Source organism: Carcharhinus amblyrhynchos, chromosome 8 (genome assembly GCF_965287045.1).
Source record: "Carcharhinus amblyrhynchos chromosome 8, sCarAmb.v2.hapA, whole genome shotgun sequence".
NCBI lineage: Eukaryota > Metazoa > Chordata > Chondrichthyes > Carcharhiniformes > Carcharhinidae > Carcharhinus > Carcharhinus amblyrhynchos.
Window position 1 is genome coordinate 12,052,914 of NC_137331.1, and position 27,582 is coordinate 12,080,495.

At 43.2% G+C, this 27,582-nt stretch overlaps 1 protein-coding gene across 8 annotated transcripts in view; it reads left to right on the forward strand.

Moving 5' to 3' along the window:
• Positions 1-27,582, forward strand: part of LOC145346443 (cAMP-regulated phosphoprotein 21-like) — a 374,167-nt gene that overhangs the window by 279,003 nt on the left and 67,582 nt on the right. For 5 of the 8 annotated variants that reach the window (XM_080193684.1, XM_080193683.1, XM_080193682.1 and 2 more), the window contains 7 exons: positions 2,053-2,090; positions 7,258-7,317; positions 7,402-7,631; positions 13,500-13,727; positions 17,577-17,740; positions 23,518-23,622; positions 26,100-26,348. In XM_080193684.1, coding sequence (XP_080049810.1) covers positions 2,053-2,090; positions 7,258-7,317; positions 7,402-7,631; positions 13,500-13,727; positions 17,577-17,740; positions 23,518-23,622; positions 26,100-26,348 — 1,074 coding nt within the window. The remainder of the gene's footprint in view (positions 1-2,052; positions 2,091-7,257; positions 7,318-7,401; positions 7,632-13,499; positions 13,728-17,576; positions 17,741-23,517; positions 23,623-26,099; positions 26,349-27,582) is intronic. The other 3 variants (XM_080193685.1, XM_080193687.1, XM_080193690.1) reach the window with 1 other exon arrangement.

The following is a 27,582-nucleotide window of genomic DNA, read 5'->3' on the forward strand; positions in this document are numbered from 1 at the left end:
CTACCTACAAGGCTTACCTATAACCCTCAATCCTATTAAGTCACATGAGGGGCAAGGTTTAAAAGGGATGAACGAGGCATGTTTATTTGCACAGGGAGGGTGCCTGGAACTCGCTGTCGGGGAGGTCATGGATGCAGATACAATAGTGACCTTTAAGTGGCATCTCTACAGCTATGTGAATGGGATGGGAATAGAGGCATATGGTCCCCAGAAGGGTAGCGGGGGGGGGGGGGGGGGGGGGGGTTACAAATTAGATTGGCAGCCTGGTCGCTACAGGCTTGGAGGGCCAAAGGGCCCATTCCTGTGACGTAATTTTCTTGCTGCTTTATTCTATGTTCAACGGAGACATGTGAATCATGTATCAGGAGCAGAGCTTTGCAAAATTTGCCTTACGAATGAGGTTAGCATTTGTTTTTACAAAAGCAAAATACTGCAGATACTGGAAATCTGAGCTAAAACCCAGAAGGCTGTATTCTCAGCAGGTCAGGCAGCACCTTTGAAGGGTCATTGACCTGAAACGTTAACTCTGTTTCTCTCTCCGCAGATGCTGCCTAACATGCAGAGTATGTCCAACATTTTCTGTTTTTATTTTAGCACTTATTCAATCCAATGGTTTGTATTCTCACAATATTTATTACTTGAATCTTGACATTTTGAAAATCAGTTGCGAAAAGTTATGCTTGTTAACGACACTTTGATCAGTTGATTTCAGTATTTTTGATATTTTTAGCTTGAAATGAAAGGTAATGAACTTTTGATGAATGCTCATGTATGTGAAGTTTTGAACCCAACTATGTCTGGGGCCTAAATAAATGTTAGCAAAGGCTGTCATCAACCTAGGTTCATCACAATCAGCTACGTATGTCAATTAAACATCTTCACCCTGTTCAGTATAATAACCTTAAAGATCAGTATTTTTATGCAGCAATGAACATCATCTGATTCAGCAAAGCTAGCAAGAAAAATATTCTAATATTCGTTTAAAACGCGTCCTTATGGTGAATCTTTTACAAACTGCATTCTTTCCCTTTCCAATGGCGATTATCTTGCTTCATTTTTTATGGGAGGGTATGTTATTCCAGCCTGGCCACAAATATCTCCTATCTCAATCACACTGATATAGTTCAATGATGTGGATATACCGGCGTTGGACTGGGGTAAACACGGTAAAAAGTCTTGACAACACCAGGTTTAAGTCCAACCGATAGTAAACTCACAAGCTTTCGAGGTTAAACTCTTCGTCAGGTGAATGGAGAGTCTCCATTCACCTGAGTCTCCAAGCTTGTGAGTTTACTATTAAATAAATCGGTTAGACTTAAACCTGGTGTCGTCAAGACTTTTTACATAGTTCAATGATCCGGTCCATTTGTCTGGTCTATTGACAAGAAGGGGTGTGATTTGCCATAAAATGATCCAATAAATTTGACATTTATTGAGACAGGAATTTGAATCCATGTGGTTTATAGATTGGAGTGCTGGGGTTCAGTTAGGTCAGTTAGCTCAATGGCTAGAGTGTTACGCAGAAAGATATCAACAGCACAAATTCAATCCTGGTATTTGCTGTGCTGATTCCTGGAGGCCTGTCTCCTTATGCCACATTTGATGTGGAGTGGTGCCCTCAAGCTGTCAAACAATTGTCTTTCTCTAATGGTGCTTCATGGATTACAGCTTCCCTATCTAGACTAGTAGAGGTATCAGCTTGTAGGGTCTACAAAATGCCACTGAGCTGCATGGCACGGTGGCACAATGATTAGCACTGCTGATTCACAGCGCCAGGGACCCGGGTTCGATTCCCGGCTTGGGTCACTGTCTGTGTGGAGTTTACACATTCTCCCCATGTGTGCATAGGTTTCCTCCCACATTCTGAAAGACACGTTGGTTAAGTGCATTGACCTGAACAGGTAGCAGAGTGTGGCAATTAGGGGAATTTCACAGTAACTTCATTGCAATGTAAGCCCTACTTGCGATTAATAAATAAACTTGGACAGTTTCAGCTGGAATTCAAGGATATCCATCTAGTTATATGTTGAAATTTCCCATTTTTCTTTACAGTCCACATGTTCCCAGGACAGTCTGTATGTGGAAAACAGGTAAGCAATGATTGAAACTGTTTAAATAGTGAACATTCAGACACAGTTCCTGAGAACCAGTCTATGTGTTGATCAACCATTCAGCCATTTGAAATTCCTGAACATTGTTGATGTTTTAACTGCTGCCAGATTTCCGTGAGGAAAATGGTGTCTTTAGTTAGATTCCCACCTACTTTTATTCACTGGGTCCCATTAGCAGGCCACCAGTCAGCTCAGTATAGTCAGGAATTGGGTGAGAGATAGCTGCCAGCCTCGACAATATAGGGTCACTTGGCAGCATGGAGGTAACTTTGAGGAAGGGTGTTTTGTGGTGAGTGGCTGGAGTTCAGGGAAGCAGGAACCTAAACCTTACTTTCAAGGGCAAAAGAAGCATTTCATTTCTCCTTCTGGTCTATCAAAGGAAAGTAGAAACCAACTGACCTTGGGCCTGTTTAGCTTCTCAATCCTTCTCGATAAAGCCTTTACCTTGTGAGAAAACCATAGCAGCTTCCCCACCCGGGCTGAAGTTGAAATGTTGAGCCCAGTGTCACAGTAGAATCATGATTAGTAAATGTTCATTAGCCTCCCTCCCTGGTTTTGTGTGGGAGGCAGAGTTGTTTGCCCAGAAGCCCATGTTAAAATTTGAAACAGCAATATCCATTGAGCGTGCTGCATCAACTTCTCAGATCTGTTTTAACTGGTCACTCACTCAGTTCCAACCAGATGGAGAGGGTTCACAGCAAGGATAATTTTGCTTCCAAGAAAAAAACCCTCTGTATAATATAACTTCATTTTGAGTTGTAAACCAGATTTTTCACAAAACATAATACAAGAAAAGTAGAAAGAAACTTAAGTAAGGAGGGCTAAAAGAGGTCATGAAAAAGCATTGACCAGCAGGATTAAGGAAAATCCCAAGGCTTTTTATACATATATACAGAGCAAGAGGGTAGCCAGGGAAAGGGTTGGCCCACTCAAGGGCAAGGGAGGAAATCTATGCCAGAGGAAATGGGTGAGTTATTAAATGAGTACTTTGCATCAGTATTCATCAAAGGGACAGAATTGGTGGATGTGAGTCTGGGAAAGAAAGTGTAGATAGTTAGAGCCATGTTGGGATCAAAAAGGAGGAAGTATTGGGGTTCTTGAGAAACATTAAGGTAGACAAGTCCCCAGGGTCTGACAGGATATACCCCAGAATACTGAGAGGGGCAAGAGAGGAAATTGCTGGGGCCTTGAGAGAAATCTTTGTTTCCTCACTGGCTACAGGGGAGATCCCAAAGGATTGGAGAATAGCCAATGCTGTTCCTTTGTTCAAGAAGGGTAACAAGAATAATCCAGGTAATTACAGGCCGGTGAGCCTTACATTAGTGGTAGGGAAATTATTGGAGAGGATTCTTCGAGACAGGATTTATTCCCAGTTGGAAGTAAGTGGACAAATGTCTCACTAACTTGATTGAGTCTTTCGAGGAAGTGACGAAGTTGATTGATGTGGGTAGGGCAGTGGATGGTGTCTACATGGATTTCAGTAAGGCCTTAGACAAGATCCCTCATGGCAGACTAGTGCAGAAGATGAAGTTCCATAGGATCAGCGGTGAGCTGGCAAGGTGGATACAAAACTGTCTCGGTCAAAGAAGACAGAGGGTAGCAGTGGAAGGGTACGTTTCTGAATGGAGGGCTGTGACAAATGGTGTTTCTCAGGGATCAGTGCTGGGACCTTTGCTGTTTGTAACATATATAAATGATTTGGAGGAAAATGTAACTGGTTTCACTAGTAAGTTTGTGGACGACAGAAAGGTTAGTGGATTTGCAGATAGCAATGAGGACCATCAGAGGATACAGCACAATATAGATCGGTTGGAGACTTGGGTGGAGAGTTGGCAGATGGAGTTTAATCAGGATAAATGTGAGGTAATGTGTTTTGGAAGGTCAAATACAGATAGGAAATATACAGTAAATGGCAGAACCCTTAAAAGTGTTGATAGGCAAAGGGATCTGGGTGTACAGGTACACAGATCACTGAAAGTGGCAATGCAGATGGAGAAGTTATCAAGAAGGCTTATGCAAGGCTTGCCTTCATCGGACAAGGCACTGAGTTTAAAACTTGGCAAGTAAGGTTGCAGCTTTATAGAATCTTTATTAGGCCGCACTTGGAATATATCCTGGTCGCCACACCACCAGAAGGATGTGGAGGCTTTGGAGAGGGTACAGAAAAGAGTTACCAGGATGTTGCCTGGTATGGAGGACATTAGCTATGAGGAGAGGTTAGAGAAACTTAGTTTGTTCTCACAGGGGTTGAGGGGCAACCTGATAGAAGCCTACTCAAGATGAGAGGCATGGACAGAATGATAGTCAGAAGCTTTTTCCCAGGGTGAAAGAGTCAATTACTAGGGAACACAGGTTTAAGGTGCGAGGGGCAAGATTTAAAGGAGATGTAGGAGGCAGATTTTTTACACAGAGGGCGGTGGGTGCCTGGAACTCATTGTTGGGGGAGGTAGTGGAAGCAGATACGGCAGTGACTTTTAAGGGGCGTCTTGACAAGTACATGAATAGGATGGGAATAGAGGGATATGGTCTCCGGAAGGGTAGGGGATTTAATTAAGTCAGGCAGCATGGTCTGTGCAGGCTTGGAGGGCCGAAGGGCCTGTTCCTAAGCTGTAATTTTCTTTGTTCATAATTGAGACAAATTATACTTGCATTTAAACTGAAGTAATAATAATAGCATTTTGGACAACTTGTCCGATCTTAAAACCACAAAGAGCTAAGGCAGAGAAGTCCAAGAGCTGGATTTTCAGAGTTGGGATGACTCCTGAGTTACTTAAAATGGGTGGATGAGACCCGATTCCAGAATTGCCACTCCAATTCCTGGCAACATTTATCATAAAATGCAGGGTAAAGGTACAGGGAGCAAGGCCACCCTGGCACTCCTAACCTGGCCGGCTCCATTGCTGGGGTAGGCATTTCCTAGCACCAATCTACCCAACCCATCTGCAATTTTCAATGAAGTGGGGCCAGCTTCTTCGTGAGTCATGGACATAGTCTGAATTTGGGAACCTTTCGAAAGGTGAGTTCAAAGACACTCCTCATAGTCTCTCTCGCTCTCCTTGTCAAGTCAATGCAACTCATACCTCCAACCATTCCCCATGACACTTCATTCTCTTCATGCCAACTCAATGCCAAGTCATTGCTGCTAGCTACTGCCCATGGTCACTCATACACTTCATGCCAACTCAGTGCAAAGTCATGCCCCCCCCAGCTACTTCCCATGGTCCCTCATACTCTCTTTGTCTGCTCAATGCCAACTCATTGCCCATTCCATGCCTATTCACTCGTAACCAACAAATAATATAAAAGTAATGATGTGTGAAATTGCTGAGGGAAATAAAACACCCATTCAGAAATATTCTATGAAAAAATTGCAATTCCTACAGCCTAGGAAAAGTGCCAATCAAGGCAAATGCGGAGAGCGTAAATCCCATTTTGGGACTCTTGTCCCCACCCACACATCCTGCGCTCCAAGGGAGTGAGTGAGTGGGTGGGTGGTAGTTCCATGGAGGCAGTGCTGAAAGGAGGGGAGGGAGTTTTGTGGTGGGGGAGGAAATTCTGAGGTTGGGGGGAGGGGGCAGTTTGTATTGGGTGGGATGTGGATTTCTTTAAAAAGGATGCCCTGATCTTTTAAAACTTAAATTGCTGGTGGGTGGGCTCAGTGTGGGGACATGCCCCTGAACATTTTTTTTTACTAAATGGCTAAAACGGCGGAGGGAGATGAAAAAATTCCACCTATTTGTACATTGATGAAAGAGAGCACAGAAGAAAATCTATTCGAACCATTAAAGGTGTCAATCGAGCAAAATCAATAATTTCACTCGTCAAAACAGATTCTCCGCTGAGCAAATGCTTTTACTTGTCTGGGTGCTCAGCCAAGCATGCATAATTGTCAGTCCCAGAGAACCGAGGCAGGCCTTCAAACCAGCCCGTCTCGGCATTTACCCAGCTCCGTACATGCCTCGGGCCTGCTTCCGGGGCCACCGACTGGGTCCAGCTTTAACCGAGACCAGCCCTCGGAAGGAAAGTTGTGTGTGGCTTTAAACCGAGCTTTGGTGTGAAGTTGGAGACTCAACCTATATACCTCGGTAGCAAAACCTTAACCCAGGCATTCCTCAAATGGATTGAATGTAGCCAAGAACATTAATTTTGTTCCCATACTTTTCTAGCTTCCATCTAGTGGCCCAGGAGTCATCCCAACTCTGAAATTCCAGCTCTTGGACTTCCCGCCTTTGCTCTTTGTGGTTTTAAAGATCAGACAAGTTGTCCAAAATGCTATTATCATTACTTCAGCTTAAATTCAGGCCCTCTCCGCGCAAGACTCTTTTTCCAATAGGATTCTGAGGAAATACAGCCCTCAACATGGAGTGCATAAAGGCAGCTCACTATTACCTTCTCAAGGGCAACTAGGGAGTGGCCACAAATGCTGGTCTAACCAGCGATGCCCATGTCTCACAAATTAATTAAAAAACATTCACTGATTATACTGAGTCGTGAAAGCTGCACATTTACTTTGTTCAGTCCTTAATTAATTAAATTAATCACAAAGTTTAAAGCAACTGAAACAAGGCTCCCATGAGTTTGCAGCTTTTATTCTACCGTTTCCGCAATTGTTGGTTTTACAAAAGGGTTCCTACATTCCTTCCTTTTTTAAAAAATATGAAGTGCCCATTCCTTGACAGAATATTATTAAATTCAAGAAGTGTAGAAGATAGATTCCCTGTTTCTGCTAGGTCCACCTTGTCTCTGTCTTGTTGACTTAAATAATCTATTGATTCAGGCAGGGATTGAGGTCAAACTACAAGGGGAATAGTTAATTTATTTACCTCCATTCAATTAACATTCTAACCCTTCCACGCTCTTCAATTATTCATATAGCACGCATCATTTTTTGATCCGTAACTTTGCAGTGGCACCTAGTGAGGCGTGCAAGGTGGTTTGTGAGAACACCTGAACTGATTTGTACGCTGGTGTTTTGCAAGGAAATTTCTTCTTTCTTGTCCCTCACTACGGAAAAATGTCACGCTCCCATTTGATGTCTACACTTGATGGTTTATCAGAGATGAGAAACATGCTTTGTGTGCCATTTTAATCACTTTGAAGATTGTACTTGATGCAGAATTTTTACTGGCACTCTTTGTTTTCCCAGCTGCATTCTAGAGGATATCAGTATATTCAGTGATACACAGAAGAAGAGGCAGCTATTTAGGTTGGTTATCGGGCAAGTAAAGATGAGATTTCAGTCAATTCAGTAGCAAAACTGGTGTTAACGGTCCATTTCGTTTTGCTTTAGGAGTAACAGAGATGGAACGGGAAAAACATCAGGTAGTCGGCAGAGCAGTACAGAGCTGGACGTGAAGTGGACAGATCAGCGACCCTGGAGCAGTACTGATTCAGACAGCTCAAACCGAAACTTGAAGCCTCCTGTGACGAAGACAGCCAGCATTGGTGGCATAACAGTGTTAACACGTGGAGACAGCACAAACAGCAACAGGAGTACAGGCAAACTCTCTAAAACAGGTAGCTGGTACTTGATAGGTTCTGTAGTTTAGTCTTGCTGAATTCCATAAGTAGCAAATGGAAATTAGCCCATAATGTCTGAAGTAGTTCATTTCAATGTCTAATCAATAGCAATATTACAATTGGCATTGGAAGTTTTTTTTTGTTACTGTCTCTGCCGCTTACATTTTGTTAAAGTTGAGTTGTTATAGTGGAGAATTTCTTTTCCGAGCTGTGATAGTAAAACTTAAAAAAGATTGCTTTGAAAAAACAACTAGCTTTTATTATCACAAAACTGCAGGCAGTCTATGGCAGAATCTTGGAAACAGAGAGCAGTCCTTACAAACTGCTGATTCTATACCAAGACCGCGCCAACTACAAGAATCAGTTCAATAGTTATACCTTTTTCTTATCAGCTTACGTGACCTCAGGAGTTCATTTAGTAATACAAGCAGTAACACATCATTAATTGTATTATGATCCCGTGACCTCCAAGACCTCTCTGTCTCATCAATAATATCATTATCTTGTCCTTTGAAGGAACAGAAAGGTTCTGTAATCTCTGACCATATCTTGTTTTCTGATGTAATAGAAGGTTCTGTGACTCTGAACTTATCTTATTTTGCTTATGTAGTCCCAGGATACGTGGAGGCAGCCTTATCAAGACAGACTGAGATCAGGCATTTGGCCTTCTCTGGTGTTAGCCATGTCTCAGGCTATGCGAAGTCAGTTTTCCTTTGTACCAAATACTTGACCAATTTTCCCATCATGCCACAACTTCATTCATACAACTTCACATTCCCTCCTTTTGTCATATCATGACAACTAGTTAAATAGGTATATCCATGACTCTATTAATAATGCATTTACACAAGCAACCAAGCTATCCTATCCCAAATAACAGTAATAGTAGCAAAATAAAAGCCTTAAAGATCCAATCAATTAATCCGTGACACAACCATCCTAACCAACCCAGTGGGTTATAATCATGAAATTCCTGGCCAATCATTTGAATTTGAGCAGCCTGTTTGTCAGTATGTTCGGCCAGATTAGTGATATTTTCAGAGGCACCTGGGTTATAAATGCAACACTCCTGACCTATAAAAGCACACGTCCCTCCCTGTGAGGCTAACAGATAGTCCATAATTTTTTTTAAAGTCACAAGTAAGGCTTACATTAACACTGCAATGAAATTACTGTTAAATTCCCCTAGTCACCACAGTCCAGCGCCTGTTTGGTTCAATGCACCTACCAGCACATCTTTCAGAATGTGGGAGGAAACCAGAGCACCCAGAGGGAACCCATGCAGACAGTGACCCAAGTCAGGAATCGAACCTGGATCACTGGTGCTGTGAAGCAGCAGTGCTAACCACTGTGCTACCATGCCACCCTAAAATTATGTCTCTCCCCGTCAGGGAATTGAACCCTGGTCTTCTACTAACCACTAACTAACTAACCACCACTATTGAGTAGACTGGGCCTGTACTCGTTGGAGTTTAGAAGGCTAAGCGGGGATCTTATAGAGACTTACAAGATAATGAAGGGGCTAGATAGGGTAGAGGGAGAGAGATTCTTTCCACTTAGAAAGGAAACCCGAATTAGGGGGCACAGCCTCAAAATAAGGTGGGGGAGGGCAGTTTAGAACAGAGTTGAGGAGGAACTTCTTCTCCCAGAGGGTGGTGAATCTCTGGAATTCTCTGCCCATTGAAGTGGTGGAGGCTACCTTGTTGTATATGTTTAAGTCACGGGTAGATAGATTTCTGATCGATAAGGGAATTAAGGGTTATAGGGAGAAAGCGGGAAAGTGGAACTGATTCACTTTAGATCAGCCATGATCTTATTGAATGGCGGGGCAGGCCCGAGGGGCTAGATGGCCTACTCCTGCTCCTATTTCTTATGTTCTTATGTTCTAACTATTACTAATGAGGAATGCTACTCAGCATTTCCTGTCTGCTAAAGCAGATAAACAGTACACCCACTGACTTCAGCCAGTCCTGGTTATGACTGGAGTCAGAAGCAACACAAGAGTGACGTGCATTGTGTCTTCCTCCATTTTTTTTTCATGCCATCCTTACAGTCCCCAGGTTACTACAGCCCCCACGTTACTATCAACCTGCACCACCCCTATCTCTTCAATTTTGCAAAGCCACTTACATCTATGCAATATTGTTGTTTCAGTTTGTTATTCAGGCTGTTTCTGGATAGGAAGGCACATGTCATACCTAGGTATCTGCTCTTGCAACCTGGAACTTCCATTAAGTGAAACTATTGTTGGAAAAACCTCTGGTTCACTAATGTCCTTTAGGGAAGGAAATCTGTTGTCCTTACCTGGTCTGGCCTATGTGTAACTCAAGACCCACAGCAATGTGGTTGATTTTGAAATGCCCCCTAAAACAAGGGTAATTATGGAATGGCTATAAATGCAAGCTAAAGCAGCAATGTACACATCCCATGAATGAATTATAAAAAGTTAGCAAAAATCAATGTTTTTTTGTAACTCTTTTTTTGTTAAGATTCAAACTTGGGGCACTTGTGTTGCTTGAACAACTGGTGCATATTTCAGCAGCGATGCCAAATGGTTGTTGTATGAGACTTGCCAAATGTAACAATTAGCTTCCTTCACCATCTGGTGACTTTGCTTTCAATTGGATATTAACACTGTAATTTTGTTCATGATCTTAAAACTATTAAGATGTCTCTAGTCTCTACTGTACATAGAACGTAGAACATTTCAGCGCAGTACAGACCCTTCAGCCCTCGATGTTGCACCAACCTGTGAAACCAGTCTAAAGCCTATCTAACCTGCACTATCCCAATATCACCCATATGTTTATCCAGTGACCATTTAAATGCCCTTAATGTTGGTGAATCCACTACTATTGCAGGCAGTTCCTTCCATGCTCTTAGTACTCTCTAAGTAAAGAACCACTGTAGATTAGGGAATGCTTACCAGGGTCATTCGATATGATTGTAGGGACAGAATATTTCTAAGGGACAAATTGCCTTGTGCCTGCTCCCAGTTTGTTGGTTTAATTTGGGTGGAGACCTTAAATATGCAAGTAATGGTATTTCCAGCACTGTATCCTCAGTGGAACCAGAGAGGCCCCAAAAAGAGAATGGGGTAACGGTCAGCAATTGTGTTTTAGGCACTAAAGAAAAAGGATAAATGAGAAGTTTTATATAATTTTATGAAGAATAAAAAGGCACTTGAATAAAAGATAAGAGCAGGAGGACAGGTTCGGGTTATGGCTTATGCGTACAAACATATGGGCTGCGATTCAAAATAACAGAAGATCAAGGAGAAGGGTTCAGAACAGACTTTAACGAGATATTGAACCAATTTACTCCCCTAAGTTTCAGAAGCAAAGATAACTAAGAGACATCATATAATGAAAAGAAAAATCATACAAAAATGAAAGAGAGACTTAGATCCTGGCAAATGGCAAAGGTACAAAGAATGGCAAAGGGTAACAAAATGGTGAGTAAGGGTTACAAAAAGGAGTATAAAAGAAACACAAAACCTTTTTAAAAATTATGTTAGGAGAAAAGGATGATCAGGAACAGTATGTGCCCCTTGGAAATTGATGACAGTGATATTGTCAATGAAGGTAAGAAAATGATGGGTATATTGAATAATTATCTCACACCAGTATTTAAAGTTGAGGAAGACATCAACATCTTAGGCACCACAGGGAAATGAATACTGAATCAAGAATTGTTGTCTTCAAGAAACAATTGATGCTGAATCCTTTTCTTTTTCAAGGATTCATCAAAATTAACATCAGCAAAAACAACAGTGATGCTGAAATTAATGGTATTAAAGAGTGACAAGTCTCCAGGACCAGATGATTTCAATCACAGGATTTTAAAAGGAGTAGCTAAGAACATTGCAGATGCCCTAACAACAACCTTCTGAAGTCCAATCAATTTGGGAACTATCCCTTTAGGTTGGAAAATTTCACCTCTTTCCACTACTTAAAAATGGTGACAAATAAAAAGCAAAAAAAAATTAGATCAGTTAGCCCAATATCTAATGTCGGAAAACTACTGGAGTTTCAAATTAAGGGTAGAGTGACTGAACACTTTGAAAATTTTCAGCTGATCTAAGAAAGTCAGCATGCATTTTTTAAAGGGTAGGTCATGGCTAATGCACCTGATTCAATTTTTGAGGAGTTGGATAAAGTAGTGTCTATAGTTATTATTGATCTGAGCTTCCAGAAGTTATGATAAGGTCTTTCATAAGTCATCATTGTCTAAAGATGAAGCTCATGGAATGAAGGCAAATTATTGCCCAGGTTGAGCAGGAGGACAGAAAGAAATCCCACAACACCAGCTTAATGTCCAACAAGTTTATTTGTAGCAAATGCTGCAAGCTTTTGGAACAGGCTGTCCATTCGTCAGATAGCTGGGAGTTCCGTAAGCTTGTGGCATTTGCTACAAATAAACTTGTTGGATGTTAAGCTGGTGTCGTTGGATTTCTTTCTGTTTTACCCCAGTCCAACACTGGCATCTCCACATCATGAGCAGCAGGAACCACAGGTTAAGAATGATGGGCAGATCTGTCTCTCAAGGATCTCTGATGGCACCTATTTGTAAATAAATTAGATGATGGAAAAGAAAGCCACATTTGTCTTTGCAATAAATCTAGGTGGCACTGTAAGCAGTATAGTTGGAAGTGTAAAATTATTAAGATATTAGTATACAAGTGAATGGGCAAAATGCTGGCAAATAGACTTCAGTGTAGGCAATAATGAAATCATCTACTTTGGACTTAAAAGGATAAACAGAGTACTTTCAAAATAATGAAAAGCTAGAAACAGTGGAGCTCCGAAGACGCTTGAAGTTTAAGTGCATAGATCATAAAACAGCATGAAAAAAAGTCAAACAGCAAATGGAGTGCTGGCCTTTATATCTGGAGGTCTAAAGAATAAGGCAACAGATTCACGATTCTGCTGAAAAACATTCTGATTAGGAAATATCTGTGAGCAATTCTGGAACCCAGACATCAGGAAAGGTATATTGACCTTAGAAGGAGCTGAGCTTAGATTTGCGAGAATGATACCCGGAGTTCAAGGGTTGGAGTGATTGCACAAGTTAGGATTGTGTTCCCTTGCATTTAGAAGGTACTTTGAATTTTTTCAAGATTTTAAGAGAAACTCACTGGTAAGATAGTGAGGAAATATTTCTGCTGATTGTGGATTCTTGCGCTATGGAACAGAGACAAAAAATTACAGGCAGTCGTTTCAGGAATGAAATTAGGATGACACACAAAGGGTGAAAAAAAAAAGTTTGGCACTCTTGTCTCCAAACAATAACTGATGCTAAATCGTTTTTTTTCCAAACTGGGATTGGTAGCTTTTTGTCATCCCAAAGGTTTTGAGGAAAAGGCAGGTATACGAGGAGATGTCAGGGGTAAGTTTTTCAACAGAGGAGATGTCAGGGGTAAGTTTTTCACTCAGAGGGTGGTGGGTGAGTGGAATCGGCTGCTGTCGGTGGTGGTGGAGGCGAACTCGCTGGGGTCTTTTAAGAGACTTCTGGATGAGTACGTGGGATTTAATGGGATTGAGGGTTATAGATAGGCCTGGTAGGTATGGATATGATCGGTGCAACTTGTGGGCCGAAGGGCCTGTTTGTGTTGTGGTGTTCTATGTTCTATATGGAATTAGGTTGCAGGTCAGTTATGGTTTCATTTAATGGCCTTAAGGGGTTAAATGGTCCTCCCCAGTTCCTATGAAAAATTAAACTCCCTGATATGTTAACAATATACAAGGGAGGGAGACTCTTAACATTGTGGGAGAATGTTTAATGCTGCTATGGAGGACGTCATTAATACATGTGCAGAAAGATGTGTGTCTGGCAAGTAAATTTTGACAATTATTATTCATCCTCCAGGTTCAGAGTCTTCCAGTAGTGCAGGCTCCTCAGGTTCATTGTCGCGGAACCATCAGCCACTACAGAGTACAAATGTTGTCCCGGCATCAGTCAGCTCCACGGGCTCAGTATCTTACCCAGATGGTGGAATGGGTGGACAGGTGGCACCTACCAACACCAGCTACATTTTGCTTCCTTTGGAAGCTACAGGTATACCACCTGGCAGTATTCTTTTAAACCCACACACAGGTTAGTGCAACTGTTACTGCTAATAAAAATCCAAGAAATTTGGGGCCATCCATAACTGTTCGTTTTTCACAAGAATGTAAAGAACGACACCTTTATTAACTGATTAAAAATAAAATTCTAAATAAAATGAAACTTTTTTTTAATGAATGCATATATGCGTTTGTCAAATCCCTTCCCCTTTGATTTTCTTGAGAAAATTATAGTAATGGATGCCCCCTGTGTATGTGTCATATTAGAAATGAGTTTATTAATATCTCTGACTTTAAGTGTATTTTTTGATTTGACAGGACGAGGGGTAAAGAATCATAGAATCCTACAGTGCAGAAAGAGGCCCTTCCCCCATATCCCTACGTATTATACCCACTATTCCCTCTAACCTATGCATCCCTACATACTAAGGGGCAATTTCTTAGCATGGCCAATCAACCTAACCCACACATCTTTGGACTGTGGGAGGAAACCGGAGTACCCGGAGGAAACCCACACAGACACGGGGAGAATGTGCAAACTCCACACACACAGTGACCCAAGCCGGGAATCGAACCCAGGACCTTGGAGCTGTGAAGCAGCAGTGCTAGCCACTGTGCTACCATGCCACCCCAGAGGAATGGAGGATAGGAAAAAGTGCGCTGCTGCTGGAATGAAACACCCACAGAGTTTAAAGGGCTATTTACCCATTCAAAGTGATGATGAAGATTGAGATTGTTTCACAAGTGAGCAGACATCAAACAGGATTCAATCCAATTCCCTGTCTTCATTCCTTGCCCCTGCATAGCACAATATTAGAAAACATAACAGATGAAATGCTTATGAAGAAGGAGATTTGAGCTTCAAGTGTGAGTGGCCTATTTCAACTGACCTCACAGTATCAATTCCTGAACATCCTTCATTGATACAGAATATATTGAAATCTTTTACTTGTGCACCTTTCCTGTGTACAAGACATTATGTGCTGATGTTACATTATTATCACTTCAGCATCAACCTTTTCCCCTTCACTGTATCCTATATGCACATTTCTAACAGATACTTCCAATGTGAACCAGTTATATTGTAATTACACCCTCCTGCCACCAGTGGCAGTGTGACACCTCACTTTTACATCTTCTGTCCCCCTCGGGCAGTAATATAGAGACATTTCCATGCTCCAAACCAGCTGGACTTCCTTAAGGAATTCAATGAGTAAATCATCACAGTATTGTGTGAAAAGGAAGGCAGAATGTATGGGAAGGATGGGGCATGAAGAATCCCTCAGTATCTGTTGCTCCAACTAGGCATTCAAGGTGGGCTTTAGGTCTGCCTGGAGCACTGGGCCCTTGATGTACTATTAAGCAGACACTTCCAGGCATCTAAAATGGTCCATGAGTCGCAAAAACCCAGCCTACAGGTGCAGCAGGTGATCAGGAAGGCAAATGGGATGCTGGCCTTCATAGCGAGGGGGATTGAATATAAAAGCAGGGAGGTCTTGCTGCAGCTGTACAGGGCACTGGTGAGGCTGCAGCTGGAGAACTGTGTGCAGTTTTGGTCGCCGCACTTGCGCAAGGACATTTTGGCCTTGGAGGGTATGCAGAGGAGGTTCACTAGGCTGATACCGGAGTTGAGGGGATTGAACTATGAAGAGAGGCTGAATAGACTGGGCTTGTACTCGTTGGAGTTTAGAAGGATGAGGGGGGATCTTATTGAGACGTATAAGATGATGAAGGGGATGGATAGGGTAGAGGTTGAGAGGTTCTTCCCGCTCAGAAAGGACAGCAGGACTAGAGGGCACAGCCTCAAGATAAGGGGGGGGCAGTTTAGAACAGAGTTGAGGAGGAACTTCTTCACTCAAAGGGTGGTGAATCTCTGGAATTCTCTGCCAGTTGAAGTGGTGGAGGCTACCTCGCTAAATATATTTAAGACGCGGGTAGATAGGTTTTTGGTAGGCAAGGGGATTAAGGGTTATGGGGAGAAAGCGGGAAAGTGGAACTGATCCACTTCAGATCAGCCATGATCTTATTGAATGGCGGGGCAGGTTCAAAGGGCTAGATGGCCTACTCCTGCTCCTATTATGTTCTTATGCCACCTGCAGGAACCTACCAGTCAGCCTCCGTTAATTGACATTAATTGGCACTTAATGAGCTTGATTAGATAACTCCTTCCCTCCCTACTCCTGTATCTCCGCAGGGATGTCCTAGGGTGGGATATAGTCGGAGAAGGGGCAGGTCAGGCCAGGCTACTTTTCCTCTTCCATCCAACTCCGATCTCCATTCTGGTAGCCTCCAAAACCCAAGCCATATGGCGTTAAATTGAAGTATTGCCTGTGTGCATAATTATTGACAACCGAAAGCCATATTTGACTCTCAATTCTAAATTAAAACCTAAGGTCTTGCTAGTATCAGTAACTTCAGATACCTGTAAATTAATGAAATCCTAGATGTGGCTTCTAAATCTTCACGGTACATGACCCATAAAGACAAAATCTCAAATTTTCAGAATGGAGAGAGATCAGAATAGAGAAATAAAGCAGCAAACAAGAAGATTAGTTATTGGTACGGTATATATTTGTAATGTACAAAATGTGTTGTGTGACAAACTACCTTTACTTTCACTATTTCTTTCTGCAAAATTATCAAAGTCTGCAAATAGCTTTTTTTGGATAAATTTTGGCATCTTGTGCTGATTGATTGTGGGAGGGACTGAAAAGCTGTCAGAGATTTGTGGTAACACAAAAAAAGAGTCTTCTATTACGCGATTGCATAGACAACTGTGACAGCTCTGAATCATCATAACTGGAAGCTTAAGACATGAATAAGACGATACATTGCAGTTTGACTTTGCTTCAAGAGTTTATAGGTGAGGAGCTGCACTCAATAGACCATAAGTAGACTCAAAAGCACAAGCACTGAACACCTTTCAGTTGCAGGTCCACACTGGGAGCTTGGGTTTATTTTATAATGCATTATTTGGCTATTAGTTTATAATTAAATTGAAACGTGTGATCCTTTGTCTTGTGGTTGTCAGTTAGAAACTTTGGGCAGGATTTAATTTTGGCAACAGGCGTCTTGATGGGTGGCTGGAGAACTGACACGAGGCCAGCAATACCTCTGTCGCGGGAGACCTGCTGGAATTAACTGGTCGGCAGTGGGCCTTCCCTGGATTTAGGACCATGGGCAGGGAAATCCAGCCAGTTGAGAGATGCCAGACTATCAGAGGCCAGCAGCTCTCCGTTTGGTCATCGGCGCCATCAAGAGCAGTGGTTGAAACTGGTAATGCAGTCACCACAGGTTTAGGATTGGCAAGGGGACCCGAGCCACAGGTAATTGAGGGCAGGGTTGGGGCTGCGGGAAGGAGGGTCAGGAGAAAGGGCCAGGGGATGGTTCTCAGTGGGCCACTGTCACCACCACCACCCCTTCCTGATGATGCTCCCCAGGCTTTGAATGAAGGATTCCCCCCTTGGCTGCCTTTTCAGGGTCCCCTCTTCCCATTGCCCGAGCAGTGGCAGAGTGAGGCCCTTACATCAGCAATAATCACCCTAACTCGGGGCTTCAATTCGCTATTTGGACACTAAGGCCATCCAGCGGGCCTTTCTGCCCTGGAATTAACCAGGTGGAGGCAGGAAAGCTGCGGCTACACAAATCCACTCCCTTCCAAACTCTCCCATCAGGGGCATTCAGTTTGTCTCTTTATTCTGATTTTGATTCTTCACCGCCAAACGTGTGCGTTTGAAAAGATTAAAAATGCCTGTTTGTCCGTTAAGTGGATACAATGATCGAGCTATACAGTCTGAATTTGTGAGTGTATTTTCCAAAAAAAAAGGGTTCAGAAGGCTCCCTGTGTAGAATTTATTGACTTACGTGCAGTCTTTTGCAGGTCAGCCCTTTGTGAATCCTGATGGCACGCCCGCAATTTACAATCCTCCCGGTGGCCCACAGTCAATGAGAAGCCAGCTACCTGGACAGGCCCCACAGCAACCTGCGTCACAGCCACAGCAACAGCAACAGCAGCAGCAAATGCCCAGTCATCTGGTTCCACAGGTCAGTCAAACACTTGGTGCACCGGTGGTCACTGCACCAGCATCCTCCCCCCACCAAACACGGGATTTCTCACCCTCGGTGAGACTTTCACGTAACAGCATGGTGAGAATTGTTGGGGGGAAATAATGGACAGAAAACACGTATTGCAACGTACAATTAACCCACACCCATTTGTTACAATTCGGGCAACATGCAAATGATGCGCTGCCTGCGAATATAAAGTGATAGCTGCGTACAACGCAGCACTTAATGTTGTCGAGTGGCTGTACACCTCAGCAAGAGGTTCCAGTTCATGCGTTCCTGGGACCACATAAAATTTGACTTAAAAGTCAGGCGCATTCTGGTTACAGATGAGTCTGTAGGAAGAGGAGTGGTAATCCTGTAAAAGGCCACAAAGCAAGTTCTAAGATTTTCTGATGTAGCATTGGAGGCTTTGGTGTAGGAGGTGGACGAGAGAGAGAGAGAGAAATTCTGTTTCTGGTGTCCAGAAAACCGTCTAGAAAGAACGTAAGAAATAGGAGCAGGAGTAGGCCATCTAGCCCTTCGAGCCTGCCCCGCCATTCAATAAGATCATGGCTGATCTGAAGTGGATCAGTTCCACTTTCCCACTTTCTCCCCATAACCCTTAATTCCCCTGTCTATCAGAAACCTATCTACCCATGACTTAAATATATTTAGCGAGGCAGCCTCCACCACTTCAATGGGCTGAGAATTCCAGAGATTCACCACCCCTTTGAGTGAAGAAGTTCCTCCTCAACTCTGTTCTAAATTGACCCCCTCCCCTTATTTTGAGGCTGTGCCCTCTAGTTCTGCTATCCTTTCTAAGCAGGAAGACACTTAAAAAGGCAGCGGAAGCAGGTAGACATCACAATCTCGCCAGCAGGACCTGGGTGCAGTGCAGAAAGGAGTTCAATGATCTCACTTGAGTGTTCAAGGTCAGTGAATACATCTTCAAATCTCATATCCTTACAAATGAGCCACTAGACTTGCACACTGCTGCGTTGACTACAATGCTCATTAAGCTATCACCATTCCCCATCAAGCCCAACTCGAACCTCACAAACACAACCTTGCCTCCCCCTCACACACTTAGCCCCATTGCAAGCCTCAACTCCACATCTCTCAGCTTGCACTCACTGCCAGCTATTCAGCACCAAAACACATTGTACCACACTCATTTCCGACCCTCTGTTTTGCAAGGCAAGATAGTATACTCTAACTGGTGGAGAACAGACACAGTTGCGTGTCCTCACCCTCATGGAAAAGATGGTGCTGGCCATCATTGTAAAGATGTGGAGATGCAGGCGTCGGACTGGGGTAAACACAGTAAGATGTCTCACAACACCAGGTTAAAGTCCAACAGATTTATTTGGTAGTGAAAGCCACTAGCTTTTGGAGCGCTGCCCCTTCGTCAGGTGAGTGGGGGTTCTATCCACAAACAGGGCATATAAAGATACAAACTCAAAATAGAACTCCCACTCACCTGACAAAGGGGCAGCACTCCAAAAGCTAGTCGCTTTTGCTACCAAATAAACCTTTTGGATTTTAACCTGGTGTTGTGAGACTTCTTACACCATTGTAAAGGCCATGACTGAGGTCATGGCAAACAGCAATACTGAAAGAAACTCGCTCTATGTTCCCATTTAATTCACCTTCTCAGATCGCAATCCCCCCTCAACTCACAATCTGTTCTGAATCTGAAGTACCTGAAGCACCATCTGCAGACGGTGTAAGAATGCATCTCCAGCTTGCATCAACCCAATCCTACCTTCGTGCTTTGATCCTTTCAGATACCCAGGAGCTGACAAGCACTTCTGCGGGAGTGTGAAATCAGAGGTGCAGGACACTAATGACAAAGGCTCGCCCTCGCTCCATTTCACACTCTCAGCCACCAACTCCGACCCTGGCAATGTATGTCCTTTTGAGGCTAAAGGCAGCATTGGCTCATGGTGGTTATTGGGCATGAGTGGCCTACAGTCAAGACAAGGGCAAAAAGAATAGCGCATATGCTTGCCAGAGGTGCTGCCGGAAAAAAGTTAGATGAGGATTTGAGTGAAGTGGCCTGCAGATAAAGACTGATGGACATTCATAATGATGTGGAGGTGCCGGTGTTGAACTGGGGTGAACACAGTAAGAAGTCTCAAAACACCAGATAAAGTTCAATAGGTTTATTTGGTGGCATAAGCTTTTGGAATGCTGTTCCTTTATCCCACTCACCTGATGAAGGAGCAACACCCCCAAAAACTCATGCTACCAAATGAGCCTGTTGGAGAAGGTTCACCAGGCTGATACCAGAGATGAGGGGGTTAGCTTATGAGGAGAGATTGAATAGACTGGGCCTGTACTTGTTAGAGTTTAGAAGGCTGAGGGGGGAATCTTATAGAGACTAACAAGATAATGAAGGGGCTAGATAGGGTAGAGGTAGAGAGATTCTTACCACTTAGAAAGGGAAACAGAACTAGAGGGCACAGCCTCAAAATAAGGGGGAGGCAATTTAGAACGGAGTTGAGGAGGAACTTCTTCACTCAAAGGGTGGCGAATCTCTGGAATTCTCTGCCCATTGAAGTGGTGGGGGCTACCTCGTTGAATATATTTAAGTCACGGGTGGATAGATTTCTGATAGACAAGGGAATTAAGGGCTATGGGGAGAAAGCAGGAAAGTGGAACTCAGCCATGATCTTATTGAATGGCGGGGCAGACTCAAAGGGCTAAACGCCCTACTCCTGCTCCTATTTCTTATGTTCTTATGATTTTAATCTGGTGTTGTGGGACACTCATAATGAAATATATAGTGCACTGATAGTACAGTGAGAAATCGTAATATCACTGTCAAGGAGCATGGGAGGAATCTTTCCCCAACTCAGCACGTGGCTTTGTACAGAGCTGGGATCTAGTAAGGATCCACTAGTGGATCAATGAAGCTTTGTGTAAAGAGACAAAGTTTGCAATTCAACACATTGGTCCAGTGATTAAAGTCACGAGATTCCACAAGTTTTGAACAACAAAAATAAACTTTACTATACAAGGTCAGAAAGATAAAACAAGTTATACCAGCTATCTTAAATTCTTAACATTCAAAGTAAATATGAGGTACTTGTGAATGAACAAACTGTGGTCAAACAAACCACACTGTGTGATAAATGACAAATGTGACTTGGACAGAGTCCTTGGATTTCATAACAACTTACCCAAACATCAGTAAGTACTGTGAGTCAACCAATCTTGCTGAAAATCTGTCTTTCCAGTCTTAGCTTTTGAAGATCTAACCTGAGAATTATTTCCAAAGTTGCTCCAACTCGGATAGCAACAGCACCAATCCCTGCAATCTCGCAGGGTTTAAAATTTGTCTCCAAATTCAATTCCCCGGAATACTTGCATATACACTCAAACACTAATTCCCAAACACAATTTCAGCTCTGAGCGGAATGCGATGGCACCAAAGGGGTGCTTTTGCCTCAATAGCCCACAACATGGAGCTACCCAACCTTCCAGCCACCTCCTTCAATCTTTAGAGCTTCCCCTGAACCTTCTTCATTTAAAGACTCCTAACTGCAGCCCTATCCCTACTTTGTAACCGAACTCAGACCTCTTCCTCTCCTTGTCCCATATCTGAGACTCTTTTTGTTACACCCCCTTTCCCTTTGACGTTCTCACCCTGTCCCCCTGGATATATCTCCTATGACGCTCTGCACGTGGTCCAGGTTTTCATGCCATTTTACTATCTCTGCACAGGCACACATGGGCCTGTCCTTGGCCCAGGGGGAACCCTGCAAAGCCTTCTGATTTGGCAGTGAATAGCTGACAGGGAGATGTCGCTTGCTGCAGCCAGAAAGGATCACAGTGTGAAGAAATTCAACGTGGTTTTCAAAGCCTTTAACAACACTGCCCCCTGTGCTGTTCTGTGGCTACAAGTCTGATGGGTGGCACAGTGGTTAGCATTGCTGGCTCACAGCGCCAGGGACCCGGGTTCGATTCCCAGCTTGGGTCACTGTCTGTGTGGAGTTTGCATGTTCTCCCTGTGTCTGCGTGGGTTTCCTCCGGGTGCTCCGGTTTCCTCCCACAGTCCAAAGATATACATGTTAGGTTGATTGGCCATGCTAAATTGACCCTTAGTGTCAAGAGGACTAACTAGGGTAAATGCTTGAGGTTACGGGGATAAGGGCCTGGGTGGGATTGTGATCGGTTCAGACTTGATGGACCGAATAACCTTCTTCTGCACTGTAGGATTCTGTGATTCTAAGAGGCAGCAGAGTTCTGTACACACCTCCTTTGTGAAATGCAGATGACAGGCACACTTTTCATCTCTTAGATAGGTGGATAAGGCCTCCTGCTGGGAGACCTTCTCCCCCTCCACCTTGACAAGAAGCTGGTGCTTTTGAGGTGCAGAGAAAGGGGGATTAGTAACTGTAGTACCCATGCTTGGGAGCAAGTAGTCTGAGCCAAACCTAAGGAAAGAAAAGGACTTTTCCATGTGCAGCACCACCTCCATCACCAACTCTGGAAACCACCAAGTATCTCTACAAAATCAAACTGAGCTGGTAGAAAGCAATCAGTAACAAATCTTTGAATAACGCTTCCTGCTGCTGATCCCGTGTTCCACTGCGTGTATTTAATTGGACAGCAAAGTCAAACACGGCATCAAATCAACTTTCTGCATTGACTGATGTCACAACTCGCCTACACTGTACACACCTGCCCTCGCCAAGATGACACTTGATACGCACTGCACCAAATGTAAGTGCGTATGGATGACATTTTTGTAACAAAAAGGCACCCTGAGTGAGACAAAGGCCCATGTTTTCAAGCAAACTGGCGGAGGATAGGGTGGGGGAGGGGACCGGGGTAGAAAACTCTGTCAAAGAGTCGGTGGGCGAAATGACTCCCTTCTGCACTGAGGGAATTCCATGATTCTAGGCAGAAATTCTTCTTAGCCAGCGGTGCGGAATGGGCGATTTCAGATCCGCTGCCCTGTAATAAACAAAGCCTCATATCTAATTCCACTGGCTGCAATAGAGCTGAATACCGGGCACCATTCGTAAGTGGTAGATCTGCCACAATCTGTTCTGTGCCATCACCGCAGGCGAATTTCTACTGGGAATCTCTTACGCACGCCACATTTGTTTCGATGTTGGTGATGGTTCAGTGTCTATTTTGTTTGTTGTTGTTCGTCCGTCGTCATCGATGAGGACCTCGACACCATTAGTCATTTTGAGGCTGGTTGCAGTGTGTCCGAAGATGACTGATTCAGGCCAATTCGGGCACGGAACGTCCTGGCACACATTGGGCAGACACTGTAGTTGTTGCGCTGGTGGCTCTGGACTTGCGCAGCTCGGGCTTAAGTGGCGCTTTAGCAGTACGCCTTGCTTCGTGAGCTTGGCAGCCTTTGTGGATGAGGCAGCGCCAGGTAGGGCGGTTTTGTGCCAGCGTTTCCCAGGCGGTCTTACTCCACTAGCCGATAGGAATCAAATTCAAACAAAATTAAATCTTTTGAACGTGACTTCTATCTTTTTCTTTAACTTCTTCCACGCTTTCTCGTCCTCAATCAAGCTGCAATTTTGCTGTGCTGTTAAATAATGACCAGATTGTGCGATGACCTTGTTGAAATATGTGGCATGTATAATAATGTGTGCTAACCGATACAAAAAAGGCTCTCACTTCTTAATATTTTAACACTGGTATTTGTAATTTTTCTTTTTGTTTCCTTTGATTTTCTGTTCTTGGTGTATCTCTGAATTGTATCTTCTATATCTGACTTTAGTGATTCATTTCCTTCTCAGACTGTGCAGCCTCTGCAGCCTTCCTCCCAGTCTGTCCAGTATCCAACAGTTTCTTACCCTCCCCAGCACCTCCTGCCAGTTTCACCAACGCAGCAGTTTCCTGTGGTACTTAATCAGTTTCATTTTACCCCTTCTTACACAGTAATTCAAACATTTGCGACCATGTGTATAAATGTAACTGCAGTATGTTTTTGTGTGCTTTGCTTCACTTTCAGTGATGATTGTTCACTGCATTAACTGTAGTTGGCAGTTCATGGCTGAGGGTAAATCTGTATTACTTGCTGAAATCTTTGTCGTGTGTGTGTGTGTGTGAGAAACATGTTTGACTCCTTGTTGAGATTGAAGCAGAAAAATTACGTTTCATTGAATCGTAGGATACCTACTGTGCAGAATGAGGCCATTCGGCCCACTGAGCCTGCACCCACCTATCCCCATAACCCCATATATTTAACCTGCTAATCCCCCGACGCTAAGAAGCAATTGAGCTTGGCCATTCAACCAAATCCGCACATCTTCGGAGTGTGGGAGGAAACCGGAGCACCCGGAGGAAACCTGCCCAGACATGGGGGAAATGTGCAAACTCAACACAATCACCCGAGGCTGGAATTGAACCGGGCATGTCAGTAAAGATTTTCACAATCAGTAGTTACTTTCACTGAGTTGCTGCACTTTATGCTTCTGTGATGCTAGAAATTGGTAAGCAACTGAGTCAGGCTAAAACACCCTGATCCTTTTCCTTTTATGTCTATCAACAGAAAGCTTTGCTAATGAAATGGAATGGACATCAAGTTTAAAGATTAGGCAAGTGTCCCACATAACCCTAAGGCATAGATTTTGACTTTTGTTAGGGACCAGATGAGAAACTCCAAGATATATTGTGAAGTTAGCCTAGACATTAACTTTTTTTTGATTTTGCCCTTACGATTAGCAAAAGATATTTCACTCCAGGTATGATTTGATTGATCTACTAGGAAGTTTTTATTAAAACAAGCTTTAAGAACATAGTTAGAATATAACAAAAATAAGCAGCATAACTTCTCCCAATTAGAATGCTTAAACATGACAAAATATAACTCAACAGGTATTCATCTCCATTGTTCCAATTTAAGCAATATCTCCAGAGACATGAATCCTACTTCAGAACAGATTAGCATCAAAAACAGATTTGCTCACGTGGATGCTAGGTTTTCCAGCCTTTTAACCCTTCTGGACAGATGCAGGGAGATACATGTCCTCTGATTCCCATAAGCAGTTTCCAGAGAAAGAGTTAACTTCAAACAGCAGAACATCAGAGAAAGTGACCTGTTTTCTGCAGATCCCAGTTTCCAGAGAGACCCGGAGCTATTTCTTCTCTCTATAGTAGCTGAACTGGGTTTCCCTCTGTGAGCCGAACCTGCCCTGTCACATGGCCGTATCTGTCTATCAACCTAATCAAACCCTGGTCTGAAAAACCACAGGAAAATGCTAAAATAACAAAACAGCATTAGTTCAGATTAAAACAAATATTCCAGCAATTAGGATCACTTACACTGCTACAGTAACAACAGAGGCTATCAGTTACAGACCAAGTGGCACCAGTGTCAGAACTGACTGTTTTAAAAAAAAATCCTGCACAGACGCATGACTCAAATACACTTTTTAAAGGCACAGTATCATTACATTTTGTACAATAATAAGAACATAAGAACATAAGAAATAGGAGCAGGAGTCGGCCATCTAGCCCTTCGAGCCTGCCCCGCCATTCAATAAGATCATGGCTGATCTGTCGTGGCTCAGTTCCACATTCCCGCCCTCTCCCCATAACCCTTAATCCCCTTGCCTATCATAATGTGAAAAAAGACAACAGTGAATAAGCAGCACATGTCCCGTCTCTGCCAATTTATACTTCCATTGACTTTAACAGAAATAGAGATCAAGGGGATGTAAAATGGGCTCCGGAACACTACTATTTGTTTTACACCATGAACCAAAGTCAAGATCCACCCTAGTGAGTTTTTCCAATGTGTCGACTACTCATACAAAGTCTATTTTTGTAAATTTGGCACAAGCCTTGTAAAACCACAAACAAGGTCTGACAGGATCTGGGATTGTGGTCAGTGCAGACTCGATGGGCCGAAGGGCCTCTCTCTGCACTGTAGTGTTCTATTCTGAATGCTAAGTTTGTTTGGGCATCAATTCATAATACTATAGAATAGGCTTTGAGCTAGTTAATTACATCAAAGCAGTGATAAGGATATTACCATTGGCCTTAGACTAAAGCAGAGCAAATTAGTCATGTTTCTTCCTCTTACCGCTATCCAGCAACCCCTAGTGGAAAAGACTGTGTATAAATGTCAGATCAGGACACATTTAGGCTCAGAGCATTAGCTGGTAAATTCAGAACTTCTTTCATTGTGGTTACCAACCTTAACATGGAGCCAAACAGAGCATGATTTATAATGAAGGTGTGTTCAGTCTTGTGGTGTCTTTGTGGTAATGCCTGTGTTGCACGCAATGCATTTTGTCACCACAGTTTTTATTTCATTGTTTCACTCAGATGTATTATTCAGCAATCAGTAATTTTTTTTTTGTCTGTGCCATAGCGAGAAGACCTGGCCTCCCAGTTTAATCAAATGAGCTTAAGTCGACAGTCATCAGGAGATGCACCTGAGCAACCTTCTGGTTCTGTCTACCCGTCACCAATCATGCCTCAGCCACCCCAGCAAACTAGCTACATCATGGCGTCAGCAAGCCAACAGCTTCCCCCAGGAGGATTTACTGGATCCGGACAGCCCATATCTCAGCCAGTGCTACAGCCGCCACAAGGATATGTACAACAGCCACCCGCACAGGTATGCAAATAAAGTGGGACTGCTGAAATAATGGGAAGGAAGTGCTGAATCTGAAATTCAGATGCTTGATTATGTGACATTTAATTCCTAACAGTCAGCAAATGTAGACAGAGTGGTTACCTCCTTTGAAGCAAAAGAAATCTAAAACAAAGTCAGCTAAGTTGGAGCACCCTCTCTGTAATGTGAACATATTAGATGGTAAATCTTGCTGAATCTTTGTGTCAGCTACCAATTGGAATGTTCCCCTTTGACTAATTGATGCAGCATGTATGGTATGATACTTGTTCTAATTTTGTCTCCATAGAGCACATATTTAGTATACACAAGGTTATCGCAGTTGGATGGTTGCCTTAATGTAATATCAGTATGGGTATAAGAATGTGTATCTCATTCATCATTTGTAACCAAGAGTGGATCCAAGCATTGACTGTTCGGGATGAATATGGGATACCGCAAGGGAACAGATAGACAAATATAAAAATCAAACACAAAATATAGGGAAAGGCAAAATAGAGGTAACAAGCACATTTTTAGTTTAAAAGAGTTCATCAGCGACCTGTTTCCATCTCATCTCCAAATTTGTCCATGTTTTAGTTTTATTCATTCTTGAAACTTGCGCATCTTTCGCAAGGCAATATTCTCTTAATAGCTCATTAATCTGCCAAAATAAACGATCTCGCATTCCCCTTGTCACTCTATCAATAACCTCCACTGAGCTGAATCCATTTGTGGATTCAGAACTCAGACAAGCCTTTATAATGAGACTCCAGAGAACAACTGTGTCAACAAACCCCTGGGAGCTGTTCCTTAAAATTAGTTAGCACAACAACTCGTCAAAGCTTTGAGACAGCTACAAAAATGGCTGAGCTGAACTTTGAGTGGAAAAAAAAAGACAAAGCCATGCTGATGACACCAAGATTGGGGGAAAGGCAAATTGTGCGGAGGGTGTGGAGAGTCTGCAGAAGGATCTAGATAGGCTGGGCGAATGGGCCAGGAAATGGCAAATGGAATTTAATGTTGGCAAGTGTGAGGTGGTCCACTTTGGTAGGAAGGACTATTACTTACGTGGCGAAAAACTGCAGCAGGCGACGGTGCAGAGGGACCTCGGGGTCCTTGTGCATGAGTCGCAAAAACCCAGCTTGCAGGTGCAGCAGGTGGTCAGGAAGGCGAATGGGATGCTGGCCTTCATAGCGAGGGGGATTGAATATAAAAGTAGGGAGGTCTTGCTGCAGCT